Raw genomic sequence first — 13,755 nt, 5'->3', positions numbered from 1 at the left:
CTCAAAGCGGCTAACATTCTCCTTTCCCTTCCTCCCTCACAACAAACACTCTGTGAGGTGAGTGGGGCTGAGAGACTTCAAAGAAGTGCGACTAGCCCAAGGTCACCCAGCAGCTGCATGTGGAGGAGCGGAGAATCGAACCCAGTTCCCCAGATTACGAGACTACTGCTCTTAACCACTACACCACCACTAGCTGCTGCACCACACAGGGAACAGGGGATGAGCAAAGCCACAGTTTGGCTTACTGTGAAGTGCAAACCAGGCCACTGAGTGACACAAACATTCTACCTGTGACCTTTATCTGTCCTCCTTCTCACATGCAAGGCACCACCTGATGCAGCCGTGATGGAATCTTAATAAATACGCATGTGAATCGGCCTGATGACTGGGCAGCGTTTTAGGCAAAGTCATTCGGAAAGGAAAAGATTTTTGTTCTTCCCCCTGAAACATACCATGGACCTCCAAGGTAGCTGAGCTCTTGTCGTCAACAGCATCGCACATATATTTCCCTTTGTCTTCAAATTCGCATTTGTGAATTGTGAGGCTTCTCGTGGTCCCTCGTGCAAAGACTGCAATTTTTTTATTTGGCCGAAGCTCGATTCCATCCTAAAAGGAAGAAGCCCAAATCAGGTTTTAACAGACTCGCCAAGCCTCTTAATTGCAGCGTTCTTGTCTCACCAAAATCAGTGTGGAACAAGAAAGTATTCCACTGTTTGAAGGTACTATAATACTTTCATTCAAGATCCACAAAACTCTGTTTGGACAGGATATAATTCACACCTGAGGCCCCATTGGAGATTTGCCAGAATTTAATAACTGCCATTGTGTTCCTAAGAAAGTTGCCACTGACTCTAGAAAGTCAATTTCAGATTTGAGAATGAGCCACCATTTCATTGAATTTGCTGTTGCTGGGGAGATTTATATGTTGCCATTTTGTGATTGACAGCCATAGCCTTTAAATACCCTACGTGCAGCGTTGAGCTTCCTCTTTTCACTGTGCGCATCGGATCACCCACCCCACCATCCCCAATTTTAGGGATGTTGTGTTGACCTTGCTATGCCTGTAATGGGGTTATCTGCTTTTGGGGCAGGGGCCTGGTAGGAATTTTGTCCCTCTGGTTGATTGGCTGGTGCCATTTGGTTTTTGCCTACTGCGTAGCAAATCGTCACAACTTGTAAGGTTGCGGTTAGGCATTGGCTTAGGAGTTGGTTGGTGGAGGGGCATGGATTGGCTGTGCCTGCCCCTCCAAAATGCTGCTGCTGCTGCTGCTGCAAGGGTTTTCCATTAAAGGAACCCAGGGGCTCACCATACTTTTGTCCGAACCCCTGTCAAGGGGCTAGGGCCACGCAAGAGCCCCTGGGAGCATTTGGAGAGAAGTGAGGCATGGTTCCCAGTCCCGTCTCTCTCTCTCCAAAATGTTTTCCCTTTACTGACTTCGCAAGCGGGCGAATGTCAGTCTGTCCCCATGTGGGGTCAGATAGTCGCAACCAATGCCTAAGCAACCACTCACATCGCTTGTGGCCAAAATTATGCCCAAAACCTTAAAACTAAAATCTTGTGTCAGCTGCGTTTTATTGGGGGGGGGTCTTGGGGACCTTGACACGCAAGAGGAGAGACTGTGTCATACATTTCCAAGAGGAATGAGTTTCTTGTAATACAATTTAGTGCAATGTTTCAATGCTCCTGAGTGTCCAGTCTTGCTCTGATTATTACAGTTATGGGATTGTGGGCTTGAGCTGAAAGACTTTTGGGGGTCTCTTAATGAGTCAGGGATTCCCAGCTCTGCATTTTTTGCAGATGGGTTTTCCTTCTATGCATGTTGCTTGAAGCATACCAGGTATGCGTGGACTTGTAATTTGTTCTGGCTAAGTTGCTCCCTATGTTATGAAGATTGGCTGCCTTTGACAAAGCCTCTCCTCCTTACAGAGGGGAGGAGTTGTGAGCAGGAGCCGTTTCCCGTGTTGGCAGGGGGCGTTCCAGTCCCCTGCCGGGCTGGCCTGGCTGCTGCGCCACGCCCCCAGATAGCCAACCAATCAGGTGGAGGCTTGGGGGCAGGGTTTTGCCGCTCACATGCGGCCGCAGCAGCACTTCCCTTTCATTCCGCTGCTGATTTTCATCAGATCACACACCTACCCTCCCTTTAGTTCACTGCTTGGTTCTTGACATTGCTATGGATCTGTGGTTGGCCGCCTTGGTTGTCCAAGGGGCCTGGTAGGAATTTTTATCCAACAGGCAAATTGGCACCGGCCTCTTGGTTTTTCACCTACCTCGTAGCAAATCGTCACAACTTTTAGGTATTGGCGGTTAGGCATTGGAATATGTTGTGTATTGGAGGGCAGGGTGTGGCCATCGCCTACCCCTCCACTTTATGGGTATTCCGGTCAGTGGCGTAGCGTGGGGGGTGCAGGGGGGCCCGCCGCACCGGGCGCAACATCTGGGGGGGGCGCTCTCGCTTTTCTCCGGAGTCGCCAAAGAGCCTCGGGCGCAGGCTGTAGCAGAGCCCCATGTCTCGCGGAACCGACAAGCTGGCAGCGGCTCTCAGCGCTCACCGCGGTCCCTGCGCGTCAGGGCCGCGGAGGGCGCGCCAGGCAGCCCCTCCTCACAGCCCCGCCACCGCCGCTGCTGCTGCAGCTGCTGGGCCATGTTGCATTTTCCTCGCCTCTCTGCCCTCCTCCTCCGGGCAAGCGCCGTCGTTTGGGCGGCAGCGCCAGCGGCAACTCGCCTCAGATCACCTGACACGGACCCGCCGCCACCGCCGTGGCTACCTTACCGTAAATACCCCAGCCCAGGCAGCAGCAAGAAGAAGCTGGCAGCGGCAGCAGGTTAGGGGGCGCAAATTACTTGCCTTGCCCCGGGTTAGGGGGTGCAAATTATTTGCCTTGCCCTGGGTGCTGACAACCCATGCTACGCCGCTGATTCCAGTAAAGGAATCTGGCGGTTGTGGATCCTGTCCGACACCCTTGCTGGTGGCTAGGGCCATGGCACGACCCCCGGTGACATCAGGGGGAGCTTTCAGTTGTATTTGCATCAACAGGCTCCTCCCACTGGCGGTTAACCCTTGTTAGACTCACCCCTCCCTGAGGGGGTGGAGTCACACTCTGTTGTTTTATCCAATGCCTAAGCCAATACCTCTCACATGCTGTAATCAATAAAGTTGTGGCCTTTTTTAGCCCATTAACCTAATATACTGCGTCCATGTGTCTTTCTTATCCCCAAGCGGGTGGCAGGTCCTTGAATTACAATAGCTAGCAGCTGTTCTAGAAGTGAGTGTGTCTTTCTCCATCCCTTGGCTGGGTGGGAAGTCATCAAGCTGCCTGTGTAAAAATGCTTAAACGGGCAGCTCAAACTGAGAAAGGCTGAGGGTCAGAAAGCTGAGTTGGAGCTTTGCAATATTTTTGGATATCTGTTGGGGTGCTAAGCACCTATGTTCAAGCTACATATTTGTAAGTAAGCACAAATACTACACAACACCCTGAACTTTCTGCAACGGAAGAGTCCATGTGACACATCAGACCCCATTTCCTTAAGGTAGGAAAAGTCACATGGCAAGTCAATTCAGTACCAGTATACCTGAAGGAGCGTCTCCACCCCCATCATTCTGCCCGGACGCTGAGGTCCAGCGCCGAGGGCCTTCTGGCGGTTCCCTCATTGCGAGAAGCAAAGCTACAGGGAACCAGGCAGAGGGCCTTCTCGGTAGTGGCGCCCGCCCTGTGGAACGCCCTTCCAGCAGATGTCAAAGCGATAAACAACTACCTAACATTCAGAAGACATCTTAAGGCAGCCCTGTTCAGGGAAGTTTTTAACATGTGATTTTACTGTATTTTTGGTTCTTATGGAAGCCGCCCAGAGTGGCTGGGGAGGCCCAGCCAGATGGGCGGGGTATAAATAATAAATTATTATTATTATTATTACCTTACGCCACTTGACATCTGCATTAGGTCTGGAAAGTTCACATTCGAAGGTCACTTCGTCCTTGTTCTGAGCATTAATGTCTTGCAAAGGTTTAATTATTTTCACGGGCCGTTCTGCCAAAAAGAAAAACAACAATGGTAATACAGTCATACCTCGGGTTACAGGCGCTTCAGGTTGCGGTTTTTTTGGGTTGTGGACCGCCGAAACCCGGAAGTACCGGAATGGGTTATTTCCGGGTTCCAGTGGTTGCGCATGTGCAGAAGCACTAAATCGCGCTTTGCACATGCGCAGAAGTGCCAAATCGCAACCCGCGCGTGCACAGGCACGGGTTGAGAACACTGCGGGTTGCGAATGTGCATCCTGCACAGAACATGTTCGCAACCAGAGCGTCCACTGTAGTAGCAGATAATAATACTACTACTACTGTCATATGATAATAATAATACTGCCTGTGAAAGAGAACCAGTCCATCCCACAAGCAGGCATTTTATTATTATTAAATAATAATCCTTCATCCAAGTATCCCAGGGCAGATTAATAATAATAATAATAATAATAATAATAATAATAATAATAATAATAATAATTTGTATACCACCCTTCATCCAAAAATCTCAGGGTGGTTCACAACAGAAAAAGAGAAAACACATAGTGAAACAAACACAAACCAATAACTCCTGCCAGCACATTTTAAAACCAAAAAGAATGTTAATCAGCCAAATGCTTGGTTGAAGAGAAATGTTTTTATCTGGCACCTAAAGATATGTAAGGAAGGCACTAGGCAAGTCTCCCTGGAGAGAGCATTCCACAAATGGGGAGCCACCGCAGAAAAGGCCTGCTCTCATGTTGATACCCTCTGGATCTCTTGAGGAGGAGGCACACGAAGAAGGGTCTCAGATTATGATTGCAGAGCCCGGGTCAGTTCATATGGGAAGAGGCGGTCCCTGAGGTATTGCAGTATTGCAGTTACCTCGCTATCACAAGGAAGGGTGAAATATACTTGGAGTTGAGTGTTGATTTCATGCTCTTTATTTCAGCTCATGGTAAACACTGAGTGAGTGGTTTTCCCCAAAACCTCTGGCTATATATACATTATTTACACAATGGGTCCCGTGTGATTGGCTGATTCAATTCCCCTCCTGGAGCCTGATTGGGCTGTTCCTGCAGGCCAATCAGGTTGCTGTTTCACTTCCTCCTGGAGCCGGATTGGGCTGTTCCTGCAGGCCAATCAGGTTGCTGTTTCACTTCCTCCTGGAGCCGGATTGGGCGGCTCCTGCAGGCCAATCAGGTTGCTTCCTTCTAGGATCCTACCTGCCTATTGTTCTAGGATCCAAGCTCAGTACATAACAAAGTGTTTGCCAGCAACGTCTGGGCTGACCTGGGGATGGGACTCCTGTGGTTGCTAGGCACCCCCTACTGCGTGCTTCTATTGGCGGTTCACGTTGTGGTCAGCAAAACGTTTGAATGGAACTGATGCTCAATAGAGCCAGTAGGCCCTGTGCTTTGGAGATGTGTCTCACGCACCCAACGAACAGAGTTGCACAACAAAGACATCCAAGATCTGAACGCCTACCTTTCACATTAAGTCTGCCAGTTGTGTGAAGACTTTCAGCCTTGAAGGCAACAAGGCCCGAGTCCTCAATTTCAAGGGATGAAAGAGTGAGCGAATGCTTCTTCCCCTGGACACTAATGCAGCAGTTGTCCTTGGCTTTCAGCCTCACGCCATCCTTCATCCAGGTAACTTCCACATTCTCATGTGACAGCTCCACCTCGAATGTAGCAGATTGCCCCTCATGGGTATCTATTGGCTGAAGGCCTTTCACCAGTTTGATGGGTCTCGCTTGGGAACAAAGCAATATCACAAAGAATTAGTTGTGTAAGATGCCCAGGCTTACCATTCTTCCCATTTAGGTGGCATGACTTCTGGAAACTGCACCAAGGATTCAACTAGCAAGAAATAGACACGGGGTAGTGATCTCCTTCAGGCCCTGATTCAAAATTTCCAGAGGCATTTGACTGCTAGAATGCTGGACTGGGTAAGCAGGAGGACTTAAGCACACCAGTTTTCTTGTGTGCTTACTCAATAGGAGCTATACTCCTATACTCAATAGGAGTATAGCATCTATACTGCTATACTCAATAGGAGTATAGCTTCTAGATCATGGGAAGTAATAGTGCCACTGTATTCTGCTCTGGTCAGACCTCACCTGGAGTACTGTGTCCAGTTCTGGGCACCACAGTTCAAGAAGGACACTGACAAACTGGAACGTGTCCAGAGGAGGGCAACCAAAATGGTCAAAGGCCTGGAAACGATGCCTTATGAGGAATGGCTAAGGGAGCTGGGCATGTTTAGCCTGGAGAAGAGGAGGTTAAGGGGTGATATGATAGCCATGTTCAAATATATAAAAGGATGTCATATGGAGGAGGGAGAAAGGTTGTTTTCTGCTGCTCCAGAGAAGCGGACACGGAGCAATGGATCCAAAGTACAAGAAAGAAGATTCCACCTAAACATTAGGAAGAACTTCCTGACAGTAAGAGCTGTTCGACAGTGGAATTTGCTGCCAAGGAGTGTGGTGGAGTCTCCTTCTTTGGAGGTCTTTAAGCAGAGGCTTGACAACCATATGTCAGGAGTGCTCTGATGGTGTTTCCTGCTTGGCGGGGGGTTGGACTCGATGGCCCTTGTGGTCTATTCCAACTCTATGATTCTATGATTCTATGATTATGTTCTTACTGTCGGGACAAAATAAAAAATAAGCATACATGATTAACCTTTCTAAGAAAACACCCATAAACCTTCCTGGATCAATAATTGAGCTAAATACACCACTGAGCAGGACTCCCATGGGAGATTCCCACCTTGCTTGCTTCTCTGCAAGCAAAGAAAGTATAGTATAGTGCTGTTTTTTATTTTGAAACCTCTCACAGTCTAGACTTCATAATTTCTAATGTCTCTGTTTCCTAAGCCTAAGTATTCAGAAGTCTATTATCTAGACTTCTATTATCTAGGGTCTGTGGCATTTGATATTTGGATCCCTAACATTCTGGAAACCTATTGGAATAGGGCATTTCATAATTCTGAACTTCCAAAATGTGTACGATGAATGCTTTCAAAACAGCCCAAAATAATATGCACATTTTTGCTCAAGGTACATCAACCAGATTCTTGTCCACACCTAATACTTCTAATCTATGTCCCCCTCTTCTATAAAAGTGAGCGTGACTTGCACCTATAGGTTGTTGACTCGCATTGGGCACTGCAATAGGACTTCTGTAGACACAGGTATTGCTGCTTTCTGGTGGCATATTATTAGTGATGAGCAGCATGTATTGAGGCATTCAATTATATACATAACAAACGGCACAGATGGAAGTCATCCTCACAGATAAACACAGTCAACACCCAGGTAAGAGTTCTTGCAAATGCTTAATGGCTGATTCACACATGTGTTAGATGTACACCTAAGATGCTACAACTAGGCCGAAAAACACAAGCATGTAAATGCAAGAAATATGTGCATCACACAGGTATACTCACTGGGGAACCAGGTATGATGTCCTGTGATGTGTGGAACAGGTCTAGAAATCTTTTGACCAAATGTACACCTGTCACTTCAGGGCCCCTTTTCTGATATTCTACTCCCTTAAGATTCAGAGTTTGCAGGACAACTCCCCCCCCCCACAAAAAAAATCCATCATACCAGTTATAGGGATGACCTTTGGACTGGGTCAGTGGGTATTCTATCACTCAGGACTGGGGAATGTGCTTGTAGGCATACTAAGGTTATTTTGAGGAAGAGCTGTTGGGGAAGGGATTAGCAAAAGCACCAACTCCACACACAAGCACTGCCCAAGTGAATACTTGCCTTGCAGTACAGCAAGGAAACAGAGGCAAAAAATGCTTTTTGTTAAGGAAACCAGTCTCTCCATTGGTGGAACAGTTAACATGACCAAACTCACTTAATGAAAATATGGAGGGCGTGGACCATGCAGTGATGTGGAAGGATCGGCAAATCTGTCAATTTCAGCCTCTTCCCTTTCCTCATTTTTCCAGTCTTAAGTTCAGTTCTCTACATTGGTTTGCAATTTTATTGGTTGTTTTTTTTAAGGTCATGCAAATTTCTCCCAATAGGCATATGTCTGTGTGCAATTTCCCCTAATGTACACATTTCGCAAAGCAATTCCCCCTAATATAACGAATTTTGAAATATTTTCACCAATATCTACATTTTTATGCACATGTTATCCTAGTATATGCATCTTTGTGTGCATTTCTTGGCTGGAGAACTGGACTGTAAAAGCCAGAAAAGTGTGAATTTCCCAGATGACAGCTGTGTTTCGGTTTGGATCTGGTTTCAGAAAGGGTAGATTAGGTAGGTTTACCTTTAAATGTGAACTGAATCGAATTTCTCTCCTATCCCTAGTCATGTGAATGCTTTTACCATGAATTAAGGAAACATCTTAGGGACGCGGGTGGCTCTGTGGGTTAAACCACAGAGCCTATGACTTGGCGATCAGAAGGTTGGCGGTTTGAATCCCTGCAACGGGGCAAGCTCCCATTGCTCGGTCCCTGCTCCTGCCAACCTAGCAGTTCGAAAGCACGTCAAAGTGCAAGTAGATAAATAGGTACCACTCAGGCGGGAAGGTAAACAGTGTTTCCGTGCACTGCTCTGGTTTGCCAGAAGCGGCTTAGTCATGCTGGGCACATGACCCGGAAAATGTACGCCGGCTCCCTTGGCCAATAAAGCGAGATGAGCGCCACAACCCCAGAGTCGGTCATGACTGGACCTAATGGTCAGGGGTCCCTTTACCTTTAAGGAACCACCTTATACTGAAGGAGCCTGTGGAGCTGCAGATTGTGTGGGTTTTTTCCACCAAATCCCAGGCAGACTCATGGCTAGGTTATCTCTTGTGTCTCTGCCTTGGGTGCTTTTCTGTCTCATTTTAAAATCTTCCTTGAGTTGGTTTTTTTGTTCCATTGCATTTGAGGAGGTAAGCGCTGTATTTGCAAAAAAGCAAACATCCACAAGTGAAGGCATGCAACTATCCCTGACTCACTTTCCACAGCTATTTTTGCCTGGGTCTTGTCATGGAGAGTTTCGCAGGAGTAATAGCCACGGTCCCCGCAGGCGGCACTCTTAATCACCAGGCTGTGCTTTGTCCCTTCGGCCTTGATCTCCATGTTGTCACCTGGATGGAGCAAGCTGCCGTTCTTCATCCATTTCACCTCTGTGGTTGGTTTTGATAGCTCTACTTCCAGAGTCACCATCTCCTTCTCCTCAACAATTCTGGCTTCCAGTTTCTTCACGAATGTTACTGGCGTCTCTACAGGCAACAAAGACACAAATACAACATTGTAGAGAGAGCTTTGGAAATGGCTACAGTTAGGCACGGTTATAGCAGGAAGCGGATGGCGCTGTGGTCTAAACCACAGAGCCTAGGGCTTGCCGATCAGAAGGCCGGCGGTTCAAATCCCCGCGACGGAGTGAGCTCCTGTTGCTCGGTCCCTGCTCCTGCCAACCTAGCAGTTCGAAAGCACGTCAAAGTGCAAGTAGATAAATAGGTACCGCTCCAGCAGGAAGGTAAACGGCGTTTTCTGTGCGCTGCTCTGGTTCGCCAGAAGCGGCTTAGTCAGGCTGGCCACATGGCCCAGAAGCTATACGCCGGCTCCCTCGGCCAGTAAAGCGAGATGAGCGCTGCAACCCCAGAATCGGCCAAGACTGGACCCAACGGTCAGGGGTCCCTTTACCTTTTAGGCACGGTTATGCAGAAGGGGGGGATGTTTGACATGAGCTCCTTTGTATATTACCTACTAAGCAATTTAAGGGTTGCTGCTCCCCCACCCCCCAAATAAACCCAACAACCTTTGTGTCCGGGTTTTCACTTTTTGAAATACGGCAACCCTATGCTACATTTATCTAGCGGAATGAAAAATGCAACATTCTAAGAGTTGACATAGTCATTCTCCACCCAAAGCAAAATCCAGCTTTGCCAATAGCATTTTTGAACATTGCCACTGCACATGTGGAACTCCCTGCTTATATCCCCTGGTGGTGCAGCAACAAAACTGATAGCACGTTTCCAAAGCTAAGCAGGGTCAGGCAGGGTCTCAAATTGGATGGGAGACCAGAGGTTTGATTCCTGCATTGCAGGGAGTTGGGCTAGATGATCCTTGGGTCCCTTTCAACTCCATGATTCTATGAATAAAGCTTTGAGTAGCCCCCCCCCCCCCGGGTGAAAAAACGTAATTAAGCAGAGGAAGTGGTGTGGCTGAGTGTGTCCCACCCTGCAAAAAAGCACACGGTAGCATTCAAAGGTATTAAATTGATGGTGGTAGTGAATAGTCATCATTGGAAGACATCTAGCACAAGTCTCTGAGGGACTTACAATCTACTCTTACAAGCTTTACCATCCCCATTTGGAATCTAAAAGGTAAAGGTAAAGGTACCCCTGCCCGTACGGGCCAGTCTTGACAGACTCTAGGGTTGTGCGCCCATCTCACTCAAGAGGCCGGGGGCCAGCGCTGTCCGGAGAAACTTCCGGGTCACGTGGCCAGCGTGACAAAGCCACATCTGGCGAGCCAGCGCAGCACACAGAACGCCGTTTACCTTCCCGCCAGTAAGCGGTCCCTATTTATCTACTTGCACCCGGAGGTGCTTTCGAACTGCTAGGTTGGCAGGCGCTGGGACCGAGCAACGGGAGCGCACCCCGCTGCGGGGATTCGAACCGCCGACCTTTCGATCGGCAAGCCCTAGGCACTGAGGCTTTTACCCACAGCACCACCCGCACCCCCCATTTGGAATCTAAAGTGGTGCAATTCAGAATGCTGCCACCTCAGTCTACCATCTTATTCTCTGTAACTTGAACCTGACCTAAACAGGTAGCAAAAAAGGTGGAAAAGTTATAAAGGGGACAGAATGGATGGTACCATTTCAGACTGCAGGTCTGGAATGCTATTTTTAATTTTTCTCCTGCATAAAACCTCCCTACTTCTAGGAAACTGGCACCACAGGGGAAGGGCTTGCTAGAACTTCTTTTCCTGGTGTACTCGATTTCCACTTGCAAATAGTGTTTTCCCTCTCCCCCACCCACCCCCAGTTCGCTTTTACATCCAGAAACAGAACGCAGAAGTCCGTTCTATCTCCATCTGCTACATGCTTAGTTGCAGCCTTGCAAAATCCACCTAGTGGTGGACATTCTTTGCTACTTTCCACCTCTCACCTTCCACTTTGAGGGTTGCATTGCTCTCTACTCCTTCCGCTTCTGCTGAGATTGCAGCGGAGTCTTTCAGAGTCAAGTCAGTGATGGTGAGGCTATGGTTCGAGTCCTCCTGGGATATGACATATTTTTTACTGGCTTCAATTTTGGTTCCATTCCGACTCCACGTGACAGCGGCGTCGCTGGGGGAGACAACGCATTTGAAAACTGCCTCTTTGCCTTCTTCAGCTACTATGTTGTGGAGGCCCTTGACAAACTTCACCAGCCTAGGAACTGGGGGAGGAGATGGTGATTAATTGTCATAATAATGCAGCGCATTCAGCTAAGCATATAGAATAAAGGCACATTGGACGTCTCCTTATCCTGGGGTCAGTGCACTGCTCCATCTAGCTAGGCATCGTGCATCCTGAACGGCAGCAGGACTTCAGGGTTTCAGACTTGTGACAGTCCTAATCCTGCCTACGGGAGGAATGAACCTGGGATCTTCTGCATGCAAAGCAAACACCCTACCACTGAGCTACAGCCCTTCATCATTGAACATTCACCTTTTCTTCCCATCTGTGTCAAAGTTCCCCTAAAAAGGCACCCCTTATTAGTGTCATCTTGGCCAATTTGAGGTGGGAAACATGTGCTTGCTCAGCTGGCATGTAGCTCTGCACCAAGCCTTCCCATACTTGAACACGGCCTGTGTCAAGACCACCTGGAAGAATTTTACCTTTATGATTTCTATATAATCATATATCCATATATAACCATATATCCTAATGATGTTCAAATCACTAAGGCTTCAGCAGAGCTAAAAGTGCTTAAATCTTAAGCCCTTTGCCCTACTTCTCTCTCTGCCCTGCTATTGTGCTTGAAGGAAACAATAAATCTGATGTGTTGGCATTTTCTATAGGGAAGCTTCGCCAGAATGCTTCTCATGTTCACAAGATGGGGTGGAGGTGGGGAACGGGAAAAAGCAGTCTGCCCCGATGCCATTTTCTAGCCGATAACAGATGATGGGGGTTATTCAGGTTTCAACGGTCAAATAGGTTTCTTTTCCACTTTATTACTGAAAATTAGAGTAAAGGGCAATGACAATGCACCATCTGAGAAAAGCAGAAGTATTCTTTACATGGGCAGAGGAAGAGCTTGTGCCCGCTCAGTTGTTTGATTTTGCTGCAATATATGAATATGTCATGTTTTACACTGTTTGTAATCAGGTACAGTGGTGCCCCGCAAGACGAATGCCTCGCAAGATGGAAAACCCGCTAGACGAAAGGGTTTTCCGTTTTTGAGTTGCTTCACAAGACGATTTTCCCTATGGGCTTGCTTTGCAAGACGAAACATCTTGCTAGTCTTGCGATTTTCCCCCCACTTCCCCCCCTTTTTCTAAGCTGCTAAGCCGCTAATAGCCTTTTAGCAGCTAAGCCGCTAAGCCTTTAATAGCCGCTAAGCCGCTAAACCGCTAATAGCGCTAATCCGCTTTGCCGCTAATAGCCGTGCTTCGCAAGACGAAAAAACTGCTAGACGAAGAGAATTGCGGAACGGATTCTTTTCGTCTTGCGAGGCACCACTGTATAAAAAACCCAATGCCCAGGGGCTTTGGCACCCAGGCTCTGGAAACTATTCCACTGAGTCTTTATTGCTCAGCAATAAACTTTGCCTTCTTTTTCTCCACTGCTGCGTCTGTCAATTCTTGGACACATTTTGAGTGGGCAACAGGTATTCCTTATATGCTTGCAACAGGTCCTCATGCAGGACCATAACAAGCCTCTTGCACCATTTCCTGCTATGCTTCTTCTTCACCATTGCAATGCCATCCTCCCTTGTAGGTGGTCTGTGCAGATCCAGAACCCCATGAGAGACACAGCTTTGCTTTCAAAACATCCCCCAAGCCAGGGGTAGCCCAACATGATGCCCTCCATATGGTTTAGGACTACAACCCCCATCAACCTCAGCTAGCATGGCAAATAAACAGGGATGATGGGAGTTGTAGTCCAAAACTTCTAGAGGCCACCGCATTGGGTAGCCCTACCCTAAGCAGACCCCCCATCCCTGACAATGGACCTTTGGGTGCCCATCTCTGGATCAGCTACTGACAGCACCTTGGAATGTATGTTCCTACCACAAAGACCTGAACCCAGAGCCATACATTTCTGAGCACAATTCAAAGTGTTGGTGCTGACCTTTAAAGCCCTAAACAGCCTCGGTCCAGTATACCTGAAGGAGCATCTCCACCCCCATCATTCTGCCCGGACACTGAGGTCCACTGCTAGGGCCTTCTGGCAGTTCCCTCATTGCGAGAAGCCAAGTTACAAGGAACCAGGCAGAGGGCCTTCTCAGTAGTGGCACCCGCCCTGTGGAACACCCTCCCACCAGATGTCAAAGAGAAGAACAACTACCAGACTTTTAGAAGACATCTGAAGGCAGCCCTGTTTAGGGAAGCTTTTAATGTTTAATAGGTTATTGTATTTTAATATTCTGTTGGAAGCCGCCCAGAGTGGCTGGGGAAACCCAGCCAGATGGGTGGGGCATAATTATTATTATTATTATTATTATTATTATTATTATTATTATTATTATTATCCAGGGACGCGGGTGGCGCTGTGGGTTAAAGCCTCAGCGCCTAGGACTTGCCGATC

The 13,755-nt window shown here is 47.9% G+C and overlaps 1 protein-coding gene across 1 annotated transcript in view; it reads right to left on the bottom strand.

Moving 5' to 3' along the window:
* OBSCN (obscurin, cytoskeletal calmodulin and titin-interacting RhoGEF) overlaps window positions 1–13,755 on the bottom strand; it is a 206,571-nt gene that overhangs the window by 134,756 nt on the left and 58,060 nt on the right. The window contains exons 20-24 of the mRNA XM_077936688.1: window positions 11,132–11,401; window positions 8,969–9,235; window positions 5,487–5,753; window positions 3,914–4,026; window positions 453–606 (exon numbers count right to left, since the gene is read on the bottom strand). Coding sequence (XP_077792814.1) covers window positions 453–606; window positions 3,914–4,026; window positions 5,487–5,753; window positions 8,969–9,235; window positions 11,132–11,401 — 1,071 coding nt within the window. The remainder of the gene's footprint in view (window positions 1–452; window positions 607–3,913; window positions 4,027–5,486; window positions 5,754–8,968; window positions 9,236–11,131; window positions 11,402–13,755) is intronic.

Source organism: Podarcis muralis, chromosome 12, assembly GCF_964188315.1.
Source record: "Podarcis muralis chromosome 12, rPodMur119.hap1.1, whole genome shotgun sequence".
In the NCBI taxonomy this organism is placed as follows: domain Eukaryota; kingdom Metazoa; phylum Chordata; class Lepidosauria; order Squamata; family Lacertidae; genus Podarcis; species Podarcis muralis.
The sequence above is the reverse complement of the archived record's forward strand: the minus strand, read 5'-3'. Positions and strand labels throughout refer to the sequence as shown.